This window comes from Carcharodon carcharias, chromosome 18 (genome assembly GCF_017639515.1).
Source record: "Carcharodon carcharias isolate sCarCar2 chromosome 18, sCarCar2.pri, whole genome shotgun sequence".
NCBI lineage: Eukaryota > Metazoa > Chordata > Chondrichthyes > Lamniformes > Lamnidae > Carcharodon > Carcharodon carcharias.
The window spans coordinates 39,603,264-39,617,729 of NC_054484.1; the positions used below are offsets into that span (position 1 = coordinate 39,603,264).

The following is a 14,466-nucleotide window of genomic DNA, read 5'->3' on the forward strand; positions in this document are numbered from 1 at the left end:
GCAGAACTGTACTCAACTACAATCTGTAACCTGGCAAATCCCCCACTCTACCATTACGATCAAGCTGGGGGATCAACCCTGGTACAATGAAGAGTGCAGGAGGGCATGCCAGAAACAGCACCAGGCATACCTAAAAATGAGGTGCCAACCTGGTGAAGCTATAACACAGGACTACTTGCATGCCAGATGGCAAAAGCAGCATTCGATTGACAGGGCCAAGCGATTCCACAACCAACGGATCAGATGTAAGCTCTGCAGTCCTGCCACATCCAGTCATGAATGGTGGTGGACAATTAAACAACTCACTGGAGGAAGAGGCTAAACAAACATCCCCATCCTCAATTATAGGGGAGTCTAGCACATCAGTGCAAAAGACAAGGCTGAAGCATTTGCAACCACTTTCAGCCAGAAGTGCCGAGTGGATGATCCATCTTGGCCTCCATCTGAAGTCCCCAGCATCACAGATGCCAGTCTTCAGCCAATTTGATTCACTCCGCGTGATATCAAAAAATGGCTGAAGGCACTGGATGCTACAAAGGCTATGGGCCCTGACAACATTCCGGCAATAGTACTGAATACTTGTGCTCCAGAACTAGCCACGGCCCTAGCAAAGCTGTTCCAGTACAGCTACAACACTGGCATCTACCCGGCAATGTGGAAAATGGGTGGATTCAATCAGGAGTGCAGTCGAGTTTGGTGAATTCTTCCCTCTGAGGGAGTTCCCTATTTGGCGGGGAACATAGGAGCATAAGTAGTAGGTCCCTCCAGCCTGCTCCGCTCTATTCAGTGAGATCATGACTGCTCTGTGACCTAACTTGCCCTGTATATCCCTCAATAAAATTGAAATCAGAATTTCAATATTAGGCATGTTTGGAGGATATGTTGGGGCCAGCAGGTGGCGGCTTCAGTTTGTAGTATTACATGTTATTAGATACTGACTGGTTGTAGGGGCGGGATGAGGCAGCAACCGAAACTGGCGCTTTTCGATCTCACGAGCAAGAGCTTGAATTCAGTGTCAACATAAAGCGTTACTAGCTCTTGCCGCGCCTGTGCGGAACTGGACGTCGAAACTGCGACACGTACGGCAGGCTGGTATTTCATTGTCTGATTAAATTCGAAAGAGGCCTCACTCAACATACATAGTCATGGCTGGAACAGGTAAGTTCACCAGGCGTCAGGGTCTGTCGCAGGATAGTCCTCTTCGCTGCTTTCTCTATTTAGGCTCGAGAATTAAACGCGTTTGCCCGGAAATGTCTCTCTCAACCGCAGACGAAGCCTTGGCACTGAGCCAATAACCTAATTCCCGGAATAAAATCCTACCGACGTTCTTGATTTTAGTTGTTGCTTCTTTTCAGTGATGTTAAATGAAGGATGGGTGAGTTGAGTATGTACCTCCAACACACACACTAGCGGAAATAGGGACAGGGATTTAAATGCAGAGGCGATTCTCCATTCCGCTTTGAACGTGTCCTTCACATCAACACAACTCGAGCCCAGCTGATTCTTGCACTGATGTCAAAGCGTATATGGCGTTTTTTTAAAAAAGAGGCGATTCTATTAATAAACACGACTTAAAATGCAGTTCAATATAATTAATTGTTCGATTTGAACACCTCGGGCTGAATTTTACGGCCCATCCCCCAGCCGGCGTAATTGCGGGAGGGGCAGAGAACACGTCAAATTGGATGGATTGGCCAGTCCACTGTCTTCCCACTTAGCCCCGAGCTGCTACTGCCCAATCTCCAGATAATATGTGGGCATATAAGGCATCAGATAGCCTGCCAGCCCTTAGAGCTATTGGACCCCTTACTGTTTCCGCCTCCATCGCAATAATACGTGCGGCTGGCATTTAACTTTACATACAAGACAGCAGCAGCAACTACCTGTGCATCAAACTCTGGCTAAAGAAGAACCCCCTCCTAGAGTTTCCTCCTGCTACTAACTCATTTATTTACACAGATCATGTGATTGTGCAACATTGGATTATTCTTAAAGTCCTACGTTTACCAAAACTATAATCACTACGTTCCTCCCCATTTAACTTTTCTGTACATTTTGTATTTACAAGGATATTTATCTCATGACATCACATTATTTACACAGGTCATGAAGTTACAAGTTCAGTCTTTCCAGGTGGTTTCCTGATCCATGTGGAACATTGTAGCTCCACGACTTCCGATTTTTTTTTTGCAGGAACCACATTCTCTGGAACCGCATTAACATCAGGTACCTCATTAGGCATAGGCAGTTCAGTGTCGTTCACTCCGACAGAGACATCAGGCATGTCTATCCTTGGCTGAGCAACTTCAACAGGAACCACAGGTTCAGAATGGTTACAGGTGGAACATGTTTTTGTTGGGGTATCTCTCTTCTCCTTAAATGATCCACATGCTTATGGGTAATCCGCTTTCACGTGGTACAACAATGGTCCGGTCACTGAGCTTACTGTACCAGGTAACCACTTCAGTCCTCCACTGAAATTCCTTACACATACCGCTTCTCCAACAGTTAATTGTTGCTCATTACTATGCAAATCACAAGTCATTTTTTAGTTCCCTTGACTTTTCTCCACCCTTCCCTCCAGCTTGGGAAGTATCAGGCATAGTCTAGTTTGAAGATGGCGCTTCATCAGTAATACTGCAGGTATTGTCGTAGTGTGGGGGGTTGTTCTGTAGTGAAATAGGAAACAAGCAAGTCTAGATTCCAACAATTCACCTGTGAAATTTTTAATTACCGCCTTAAAAGTTTGTACTGCTCTTTCCGCCAGTCTGTTAGATGACGGATGGTACTCTGCAGTCTTCATGTGGCTGATACCACTGAGGCTGACAAATCGTTGAAACTCAGCGCTCATAAACGCAGTACCATTATCTGAGATGATCACCTCTGGCAATCCATGGATGGCGAAACATGGGCGTAGTTTTTCTGTAGTAGCGCCTGATGTTGGCAACTTTACCTCGTGAACGTCTAACCACTTGGAATGAGCATCTGTAAGCAGTAGAAACACAGTTCCAAGTAAAGGACTGACGTAATCTTTGTGCAATCTTACCCGGAATCAACCAGACCACTCCCATGGGCGTAATGGGGCTGCCACCGGTAACTTTTATAGCTATTGACATTGCAAACAGTGTTTTACCACCTTTTCAATATCGTCGTCCATCCCCGGCCACCAAAGGTAACTTTGTGCTATAGTCTTCATTCATAAGATTCCTGGGCACTGTGTAGCTCCCTAAACAAAAACAGAAATACCTGGAAAAACTCAGCAGGTCTGGCAGCATCGGCGGAGAAGAACAAAGTTGACGTTTCGAGTCCTCATGACCCTTCAACAGAACTAAGTAAAAATAGGAGAGGGGTGAAATATAAGCTGGTTTAAGGTGCCCCCCCCCCCCCACCTTAAACCAGCTTATATTTCACCCCTCTCCTAGTTTTACTTAGTTCTGTTGAAGGGTCATGAGGACTCGAAACGTCAACTTTGTTCTTCTCCGCCGATGCTGCCAGACCTGCTGAGTTTTTCCAGGCATTTCTGTTTTTGTTTTGGATTTCCAGCATCCGCAGTTTTTTTTGTTTTTATAAGAGTGGTTCCCTTCCTTGTGAAGGAACTACTACCCATGCATGCCATAATAGTATACCGTCTTGAGGGCTCATCCTGTTTTCTCAGTTCACAGAATCACACACACAGTCCCAGTCACTATCAACACCTTCTTTACCTCTACCATTAACACTCCCTTTTGTCTTGAGTCTATGACATTTTTGTCAATCTCTCCTTAGTTGACTTTCTATCTCATTTCACCTCTTCTCAAACAGTGTAAAATCCATTATATTTCTACAACAAGTCTGCTCTGACGTGTGAGAAACACCTGACCTACCTATCTAATCCCATTTACCAGCACTTGGCCTATAGCCTTGATGTTATGATGTGCCAAGTGCTCATCCAGGTACTTTTTAAAGGATGTGAGACAACCGCCTCCACCACCCTCCCAGGCTGCACATTCCAGACCGTCACCACCCTCTGGGTAAAAATGTTTTTCCTCACATCCCCCTAAACTTCCTGCCCCTCACCTTGAACTTTTGTCCCTTCGTGACTGACCCTTCAACTAAGCAGAACAGCTGCTCCCTATCCACCCTGTCCATGCCTCTCATAATCTTGTACACCCCGATCAGGTCGCCCCTCAGTCTTCTCTGCTCCAACGAAAACAACCCAAGTCTATCCAACCTCTCTTCATAACTTAAATGTTTCATCCCAGGCAACATGCTGGTGAATCTCCTCTGCACCCCCTCCAGTGCAATCAAATCCTTCCTATAATGTGGCGACCAAAACTGCACACACTACTCTAGCTGTGGCCTCACCAAGGTTCTATATAACTCCAACATGATCTCCCTACTTTTGTAATCTATGCCTCGATTGATAAAGGTAACTGTCCCATATGCATTTTTCACCACCCCACTAACATGCCCCTCCACCTTCAGAGATCTATGGACACACATGCCGAGGTCCCTTTGTTCCTCAGAACATCCTAGTGTCATGCTGTTCATTGAATACTTCCCTGTCAAATTACTCCTTCCAAAGTAGATCACCTCACATTTTTCAGCGTTAAATTCCATCTGCCACTTATCTGCCCATTTGGCCATCCCGTCTATATCTTCTTGTAGCCCAAGGCACTCAACCTCACTGTTAACCACGCGGCCAATCTTTGTGTCATCCGCAAACTTACTAATCCTATCCCCCACATAGTCATCTGTGTCATTTATATAAATGACGAATAATAGCGGACTGAGCACTGATTCCTATGGTATGCCACTAGACAATGGCTTCCAGTCACTAAAGCAAAGATGAAGGATCTGTCATCACCCTCTGTCTCCTACAGCTAAGCCAATTTTGAATGCACCTCATCAAATTACCCTGTATCCCATGTGCATTTGCCTTTTTTATAAGTCTCCCATGTGGGACCTTGTTAAAGGCTTTGCTGAAATCCATATAAGCTGCATCAACTGCATTACCCTCATCTACACACCTGGTCACCTCCTCAAAAAATTCAATCAAATTTGTTAGGCATGACCTCCCTCTGACAAAGCCATCCTGACTATCCCTGATCAAACCTTGCTTCTCCAAGTGGAGATAGATTCTCTCCTTTAGAATTTTCTCCTGTAGTTTCCCTATCACTGATGTGAGGTTCATGGTCCTTGGCTTATCTCTACATTTCTTAAGTAGTGGAACCACATTAGCTGTTCTCCAGTCATCTGGCACTTCCCCCGTGGCTAGAGAGGAATTAAAAATTTAGGTCAGAGCCCCTGCAATCTCCTCCCTTGTCTCTCTCAGCAGTCTGGGACACAAATCATCCAGACCAGGAGATTTGTCCACTTTTAAGCCTACCGACACCTCCAATAACTTGTCGCTCCCTACATAAATTTGCTCAAGAACCTCGAAGCCTGTCTTCCCGAGTTCCATACTTTCATCCTCATTCTCTTGGGTGAAGCTGGGTGTGAAGTATTCGCTCAACACTCTACTGATATCCTCTGGCTCCACCTATAGATTACCCCCTTGGTCCTTAATGGGCCCTATTCTTCCACTGGCTATCCTCTTCCCATTGATATACTTATAGAATATCTTGGGATTTTTCCTACTTTTACCAGCCAGAGCTTTCTCATATCCACTCTTTGCTCTCCAAATTGCTTTCTTAAGCTGCACCCTGCACTTTCTGTACTCCACTAATGCCTCCACTGACTTGCTTCCCTTGTACTGCTAAAAGCCTCGCTTTTCCTTCTCATCGTATCCTGAATATCTCTGGTCATCCATGGTTCTCTGAGCTTGTTGCTCCTTCCTATCACCCTAGAGGGAACATGTTGAGCCTGTACCCTCCCCATTTCCTTTTTGAATGGCCCCCACTGCTCCTCTGTAGATTTCCTCACAAGTAGCTGTCCCGAGTCTACCTTGGTCAGATCCTGCCTTATTTTACTAAAATCTGCTCTCCCCAATCCAAAACATTTTTTTGCAACTTGTCTATTTCTTTGTCCATTGTCCGTTGAAAAATGTCTTCAATTCACCAGAGACTGGCTCCTGGGACCAACCATGTAACACTTGGTCTCTCATTCGAGACAGGACTGGATCACAACTCAATCAGTTTCTTATCTGCCTGGCACAGACTGGTGAGGAATCCAGGAAATTCATCACTAATACGAGCTATTGGGGAATTGGGACATGGTTATTGCTCTCTTGCAAAGAAAGGTGACTTAGGGGATCAGCATTTGCTATATGAATCCCTGGTCTATGTACAAAAGTGTATTTGTATGCTGCCAAAATTAAGGCCCATCTTTGTATTTGTGCAGAAGCTATGGGATATATAGCCTTTTCTTCACTAAACAGACCCAAAAGTGGTTTATGATCTGATACTGTATTGGAATGTTGCCCATGCACATATAGGTGGAATTTTTTTACACCAGAAATAGTTGACAGACCTTCCTTTTCGATCTGAGAATACCCTTTTTCAGCCGTGGTATGTGTCCTGGATACATAGTCTATCGGCCTCTCTGCACTGTCATCCACCTTGTGAGATAGTACTGCTCCCATTCCACAGGGGGACGAATCACAGGTTATCACCAATTCCTTTGTTGGGTCATAATGCACTAACAAATTTGAAGCGGCAAGGGCTGTTTTACCTTCATGAAAGCTTCTTCTTGGGTTGACTCCCAAACCCAATGCTGGTTTTTCTTTAGCAGTGAATATAGAGGGGCTAGAACCATTGATAAATTTGGTAGAAATTGGCCATAATAGTTTCCCATCCCTAAAAATGATTTAAGTTCAGAGATGTTCTTAGGTGCAGGTCCCTCTCTGATTGCTTTAAACTTCTCTTCAACAGGGTGTAACCCTTGGGCATCTACCTGGTGGCCCAAATAAATGAACTTAATTTGCCTGAAAAGTGCATTTTTCCTTCTTTAGGCATTCTCCTGCTTCAAAAAATAATTTCAGGATTTCCTCTATATTAGCCAAATGTTCCTTTCCTGTGAATCCAGTTATCAGTATATTGTCTAGATAGACCACAACCTGAGGTAATCCTTGTAGCAAGCTCTCTGTCAACTGAAAAATGGCTCAAGCCGAGGAAACACCAGAGGGCAGATATGGATATTGATATAACCTTTTGTGGGTATTATGGTCACAAATTCTCAGAAATCATCATTCAGTTCTGCTGTTATGCAGGCCTCATGTCAAGCTTTGTGTACGTTGCCCCTCCTGCTAGTTTGGCATAGAGGTCTTTAGTCTTGGGAATAGGGTACCTGTCCAGTTTGGCTGCTTTGTTGACTGTTAGTTTATAATTCCCACAGTTCCAGACGGTCTGGTCTGGTTTAAGGATAAGGACTATGGGTATTGTCCACGATAGAACTGAACTGCTTTTATGGCATGCAGTCTCTCCAGCTGGTTCAAATTAGCGTCAGCCTTCTCTCTCACAGCATATAGCACCGGTCTTGCTTTCAAGAAGCGAGGGGTTGCTTCTGGATCCACATAAATCTTGGCCTGTAGACCTTGGATTTTTCCCAGTTCATCCTGCAAGACGGTGTTTTTTTTTTAGCAGCTCTGGCAGTCCACCTACTCACAACTGGAAGATTTTTCAACCAATCAAGACCTAGAAGGCTTGGTCCTTCACCTTCTACCACCATCAGTGGTGGCTGTGCCGTTGGTGTCTATAATGAACAGTTACTCTGGTGACACCTTTTACCTGGATTTCTTCGCCCGTGCATGTTTTCAACTTGGCAGATGTTTGATCCAAATCTAATTGTTGAGCACCTTTATTTAAATATTTGAAAGTGTGTTCTCATATTACCGTGATAGAAGCACCCATGTCTATTTCCATTTTTAATGGTTTACCATTCACTTGCACTGTGGCAATAATTGGCTTTGTCTTCCCAACTTTCAGGTTGAATAATGAATAAATGTCAGAATTGGTTGTTTCTGGCTCTTCTACACTATAGACTTCATTGGACTTCGTTTGTTGCCTGGAAGCCTGTTTAAATCTCACTTTGCAATGTTTCAATATTTGTCCACTTCTGTGACAAAAATGACACTCTACCTTTTTAAATTGCTAATTGTTAGGAGTATAATTATTTCCATGCTGATAAAAATTAGTTTTTGACTTTGCTGCTAAGCTGTTTCCTCTTAAGTTTTTGGTTAGCAGGGGCTATTTCCGCCCAACTAAGAGAATGGCATCATTTTGCGCCCCATAAGTCACTTGTGAATCCCTTACAGTACTTTCCATCACAAGCGCTATTTCTAACACTTACTTAAAATCAAGATTCACTTCAGCCAGCAATCTTCACTGAATAGCATCCTCCTGCACGCCACAAACCAAACGATCCCTGAGCATGTCATTCAGGGTTTCACCGAAATCACAATATTCCGTTTGTTGTTTTAATTTCACCACGAAGGTAGCAATGCTCTCCCCTTGGGCTCTATTCCATCATTTGAACCTAACCTCTGCATTGTGACTGAGGGCTTGGGTTGGAAATGTCCATTACGGAGGTCTACTAATTCACTGAAAGTTTTTGAATCTGGGGCACTAGGGACCATCAAGCTTCAAATTAAGCTGTAGGTTTTGCTCCTACAAATACTGGGGAAATTGCTCTCCCACTGTCAGCTTGTTAAGGCCACCCCAACGTATTATCACTGCATCCTTTATTTATAGGCGGTTGGCCAGCCCAAGACTGAGTTTTCTGCCCTGCCCACCCCATAAGGTTCGCCCCTTCGTATCTCTAGTTCCCTCCAGAGCTGATTGTGGGATGACCTTGAAGTGGTTTTTGCGAGAATTCATGGGCCTGCATGGATGGGATCGGTTTTGCTTATGTTTGCTTTTTTACAAGAGTAGAGTTCTAGCTCATTTTGCCAATGTTTTTCCCCAGTGCAGGTGTATCTGTATTTGACACTGTACCTGTGTAGGTACAAGAGACTAGGCTTGGCTCAGTGGTAACACTGTTGTCCCTGTAAGATTTTGGATTCGGGAGCCACGGGTACCTAAGATAAGCAGTCCAGAATTTGTAAGTAATTTAGGGAGGAGGGGATCAGGGATCCTAGCAGTAGTTTATCAAGGAGCAAATGTTTAGATATGATGCATTAGCTAAACAGACAGGAAATGTATATAACCCTGTGACAGTTGAGAGCAGTTCATTGATCCCAGAGGACAAAAGAGATGGTTGGCATAAAGTATGTTGATTTCAGTAGCTTGTAGTAACAGCATTCTGCCCAAAGCAACTGAGCGTACCATTCCTCCTAATGTGACCAGAATGAGATCTGGAAGAACTGCCAAACCTCCAGACCGTCTGAATTTATAAAGTCAGAGACTTGAGTGGGGGGAGAAGGGGTAGCAAGTAAAGAAGGATTTGTATTGCAAATATATTTGGGTAAGGACATTTGGGGAGGGGGTGTGGTATAAGGGTGTTCAGCATCGCAAGGATTAATGTGGGACTGGAGAACAGTACCATCTACTATGTGATGTAGAGAGTCACATGATAGTGGACTGAGTATGGTAGAGCCTAGCAGAATCCAGCAGGGAGATAGTATCTAGTATGGCAATACAATATATATAGATATGTGTTCCCAATAAATAAACATTTGATGTTCAACCACATAAGCCTCCAGATCTCTCAGTGAGACACAGAACAAACCCTTACAACCCTTACAGCATTTTGTTCCAGTGTTTGCTCTAGATTTTTCCTTGTATGACGTGCTCTATCATGTGCCTTCCATTCCCAGCAATGATCCCCTCCTCCCTTTTACAACATATCTACCCATTCTCTTAACTCCTTTGTACTTCTTATTATTCCAGACTATTTTTAGCTTAAATGTGTCTTTCTGAATCTCTTTAGAAAGCCTTTCTTCAAAAATATACTTGTAACTCCCATTGCACTCTTCTGTAGCTCCCAGGATATCCCTTGCTCCCAGCATGCCTGTTTTCTCAGTCAGTCAAATTGTCTTTCCCTAGCATATGCGAATGCCATTGTGACTCATTTAATAACTACTCGAAGTGTGTTTAACTACAAGTTAAGACTTGCTGACACCCCAACTATTTGGGTCCCATTCCTGACACCAATCAGGAGCCATAGAAACGTAAGAGGCAATTGAGCATTTGTAAGTAATTTTGAGGAAGAGTTGATTAAGTTCACTAATAAACAACAGTTTAGATATGATGCATTAGCTAAATAGAGGAAAAGAATACAGCCAGTGACAGTTGCAAGTGGTTCACTAATCCCAGAGGGCAAATGGACAGTTGGCACAGAGTTTGTTGATTTCAGTAGCTTGTGATAACTTCATTCTGCTGTCTAGCTGAAGTGTCAAGAAACTCTTTACGCCGGTCTTCCTCACTCTTCCCTGGGCATCTTCCATCTGAAGGAAGCAGCTGCGGGAGTAGGACTTTCTCTATCTGCCTGCACTTCATTAATATACTTTTAATTGCACCATGTCAATCACCCATTCAAGCCCTTCTGACCAATGAAAAGAGGACGGGTACCCTAGATGGCACTGTGATGACCTCTGCACGGCCCCCACCCCATCCATCACTTGGCTTGAAATCACCTTTTTACTTACCTCATGCTGGAGGCCATTTGCTAGATTTAGGAGTACGCAAGGCACCAGACAGGATGCCTGCTGTCATGTCAGGAATGCTTATAGAGTCTAGTGACCTCAATGTGGGGAGCACCATCTTTATGACATTTAGCTCTACCTTGTCTTGGGCCCTGACTCTTTAGAATAGTTTTTTTCCTAGAGAGGAAGAATTAATGCTGTGCCAGCTAATCCCATTAGACTACTATACAATTCTTACATAAAAACATTTTTTAAAGGTCACTGTTTCTTTCACCTCAGAATCTGAAAGGTTCAAGTTGCGCATCAGAGTTTCAGCATGTAACCTGGGTTTCTACTTCAGTGCATACTGAGAGAATGTATGCTATGGAGTTGTTGATAAGTCACTGAATGTCCTGTGGAATAAGTTCAAACCCTGGTAAAGTACTGGGATAATGGTCCAAGGCAAAATGGGATGATAATGGGACAAGTTAAAGAAACAAACTAGATCTAGAGGAGGTATAAATAGCAGAATTGTTGCCAACAACTGCTGTCTAGATTTAAAAAGGAGCAGCAGTTAAAATCTGAACTCAATATTCAGCCTGGAAGTCTTGTAAAGTGGTGTGTTATGGAAAAGGTTTGTGTGGTCCTTTTGAATCCATAATCAGGATATTTGTATGTAATGTGTGTATTTTGTTACCCTAGAGGGGTAAATCACTTCTAGCAGCAGGCTTTTTGGTGATTTTTTTAAAATAAGCGCAAGCTATTTGTGATCACATTTGCCCTGGATGTTTGAACGCAACTTCTCAAATCACTCAACTCACACACAAAGACAGTCATAATGCAGGCATGTTAATAGTTGGAGCGTTGTTCTTTTGGAAAAAAAGGATTCTCATGAAGCTGTGAAGCCTCTTGTAGACAAATAGCCAGGATAGCTCAGATAGACTTGAAAGCTGGAACAAATACAGTATTTTGGATGCTTTAGAAGACATTCAGCTATAATGGTTCAGCTGTTTCAGATGTTTCCTGGTACTTAAGATGTTTCTCTCACTTGCATCATTGCTTTGTTCAGGTTGCATTCTACTGCAGACCCTGATCATTAATTTCAATCACATGACGGTAGGGGTAACACTTCCTGGGTCCAGACCATCATGATGCAGTTGATGATAACAGAATTACCTGGAAAAACTCAGCAGGTCTGGCAGCATCGGCAGAGAAGAAAAGAGTTGACGTTTCGAGTCCTCATGACCCTTCAACAGAACTGAGTGAATCTAAGGAGAGGGGTGAAATATATTTATATTTCTTATATTTCCGCTTATGTTTCACCCCTCTCCTTAGATTCACTCAGTTCTGTTGAAGGGTCATGAGGACTCGAAACGTCAACTCTTTTCTTCTCCGCCGATGCTCCCAGACCTGCTGAGTTTTTCCAGGTAATTCTGTTTGTGTTTTGGATTTCCAGCATCCGCAGTTTCTTGTTTTTATCTAACAGTTGACGATGATCATTCACTCTTATCTCTGTCCCATCTTGAGCTGAAAGTGTCTCCTTCATTCAAAATGGCACTCCGAGCTAACAGCCCAGAGATTTCATATTCCTCAAGTGGTGGTTCATCCTTATGCAGTGAGATGTTTAAACTTCACAGGTGGCCGTGAAGTACCCTTATTTATGTCCACGTTTAAATATCGGCACAGAATTGAATACTGTCCACAGTTTACATGCCCATAGTCGCATATTAAGTTGCAGCCATCTTAAAAGATTTGTGGCCAATTTCACAAAGTATGATCTTGCAGTCCATAATATCCAGCATCCTCATGTTTGTACTGAGCATGACAACTGTCATGACACAGTACCTGCATTATGGTATTGGTATTACAGATCTTTAGGGACATTAAAAAATCTAGAATTTAGAAATAAATCCGGAATTTAAGATAGCTCCTCAGAGCTACTGGACCATTTTGTGGATGAAATTTGTTATCTCTCGAGGACAAAAATATCTTTTCTGATATTGGCTCACTAGTTTCAATCGGGTAATTAAACAAAACTTCACCGATACCTTCTACAGTGAAAATGCAAATTTGCCTTGTCAAAGCTAAAGGCTTTGGCTATCTTAAAAAAAGCCACATTGGGGAGAAGACATCAGACTGTTAATTAAATTACCACAATCCCTTATTAACCCAACACTGAAGTCCCATGATAAAGTAGCCATCTTGCCTTTCTGGTAAAAACGTAGCAGAAATTTCAAACTGTTTTTCAGAAACTTCTTCAAAGACACAGAATTCCAGCAGAGAAAGAGGGGGAGAGAGAGTTCAACAGGCAAAACCATTGACCACTGTAGCTAATTCAGCTGCAAAGTAACTGCCTACAATATTTTGAAAGAGAAACTAAGCGCCTCTCTCTCCTCTAACCTGTTCCATCTTGAAGCCTGCCTGTGTAAACAATCTCTGGGCCAATCAACTCTAGGAACTATCACATCTACCGAGAAATCTCTGCATTTTCAAGACCTTCACTCCAGCTGAAGTAACAACTCAACTATGAACATCAACCTGCACTGTCATGGGAAGGAGATGGGTTCTTGGGAGCGATTGAAGAGTGGAAAAGTGTGTTGCAGAGTGTTAATGCTGAAAGAGAGGAGAAGATGTATTTGCTAGTGGTGTCACATTAGAGATGGCAGAAATAAGTAAGAATGATCTATTGAATGTGGAAGCTGGTGGGGTGGCAGGTGAGCACCCAGAACATAGGACTTAGGAGCAGGGGTAGGCCATCCAGCCGTTTGGGAAATAGGGAAATTCTATTGTGGTCCTGTGAGGGAGGGTAAGGGTGAAAGAAGTGTAGGCAATGAGAAGGACACAGCTGAGGGTTGGGTCAACCATGCTGGAGGGGATTGCTTGGTTGAGGACAAAAATAGAAGACGTATTGGAAACACTGGCATGGAAGATAACATCACCTTTTCAGATGCTACAGAAACTAGGAGAGCGGAAATTAGAAGCAAAGATATTTTTCAGTTCAGAAAAAGATGTGAAACTTAAGACTGCCCAAAATCTTGTATGACTCATCTGAATACTTCCTGTTTGTATTTTGCTAGGAACCTGCCTTGACTTGGTAGCATTATTGCCTCTGCGTTGTAAGGTTCCAAGTTCCACACCAAAGATTGTGCATAGCATCTAGGCTGACCCTTCGGTACAGTACTGCAAGAGTGCTACAGTATCAGAGGCGCTAACTTGCAGATGAGATGTTGAACTGAGGCTCTGTCTTTCCCCTTAACTGTACGTGAAAGGGAGTTTTAACAAAGGGGCGTGGAGTTCTCCCTGGGGTCCAGGCCAACATTTATCCCTCAGTGAATTTCAATGAAACATGTTTGCTTGGATTTTGCAGTAAGAATAATGGCGAAGCTATTGGTGCTCACTTATTATAGTGCAAATCTGAGAGCAACTTCCAACGTTCAAACTTGCGCAATAAAATGCAGAAATCAGGAAGTTACTATCTGAGTTGAGCTCCTCTTCCACAAGCTTTGTTACACTAGTACCTCGCTGATAGACTGAGAATTCATTTACGAGGGGCCTGAACTTGTGCTGGTGTGTTACAATTCATGTGGGGAGTCCGAGTTGCTATGGCAACATGAACTTTTACCTGCATATTGTAGTCTGCATATTGTATAGTGATAGTGGAGGCTTAATGTTCTTTCCATCACATGACTGTTCATCAATCCCTCCTGCTCTTACCACCTGCCGTTGGCGTGGGTTGGTGGGATTTACAGGTTGATACTCAACCTGGTTGCCCACGTTATGAATAAACCTTCCTTGGTCATCAAGTCCTGGAGTGGGGCTCAAATCCGGAGCTTCTGGCACAGAGGCTGCCCACTGTGCAACAAAAGTTGTGGTTCTTACTATTCATTGCCAAACCCACGACCACTATCATCGAGGTGAGGTGATAG

At 43.4% G+C, this 14,466-nt stretch overlaps 1 protein-coding gene across 9 annotated transcripts in view; it reads left to right on the forward strand.

Moving 5' to 3' along the window:
• Window positions 1-1,005: 1,005 nt before the first annotated feature.
• LOC121290548 (E3 ubiquitin-protein ligase DZIP3-like) overlaps window positions 1,006-14,466 on the forward strand; it is a 107,354-nt gene continuing 93,893 nt past the window's right edge. For all 9 annotated transcript variants that reach the window (XM_041211055.1, XM_041211056.1, XM_041211059.1 and 6 more), the window contains exon 1: window positions 1,006-1,158. In XM_041211055.1, the coding sequence (XP_041066989.1) occupies window positions 1,146-1,158 (13 nt within the window). In that variant the 5' untranslated portion in view covers window positions 1,006-1,145. The remainder of the gene's footprint in view (window positions 1,159-14,466) is intronic.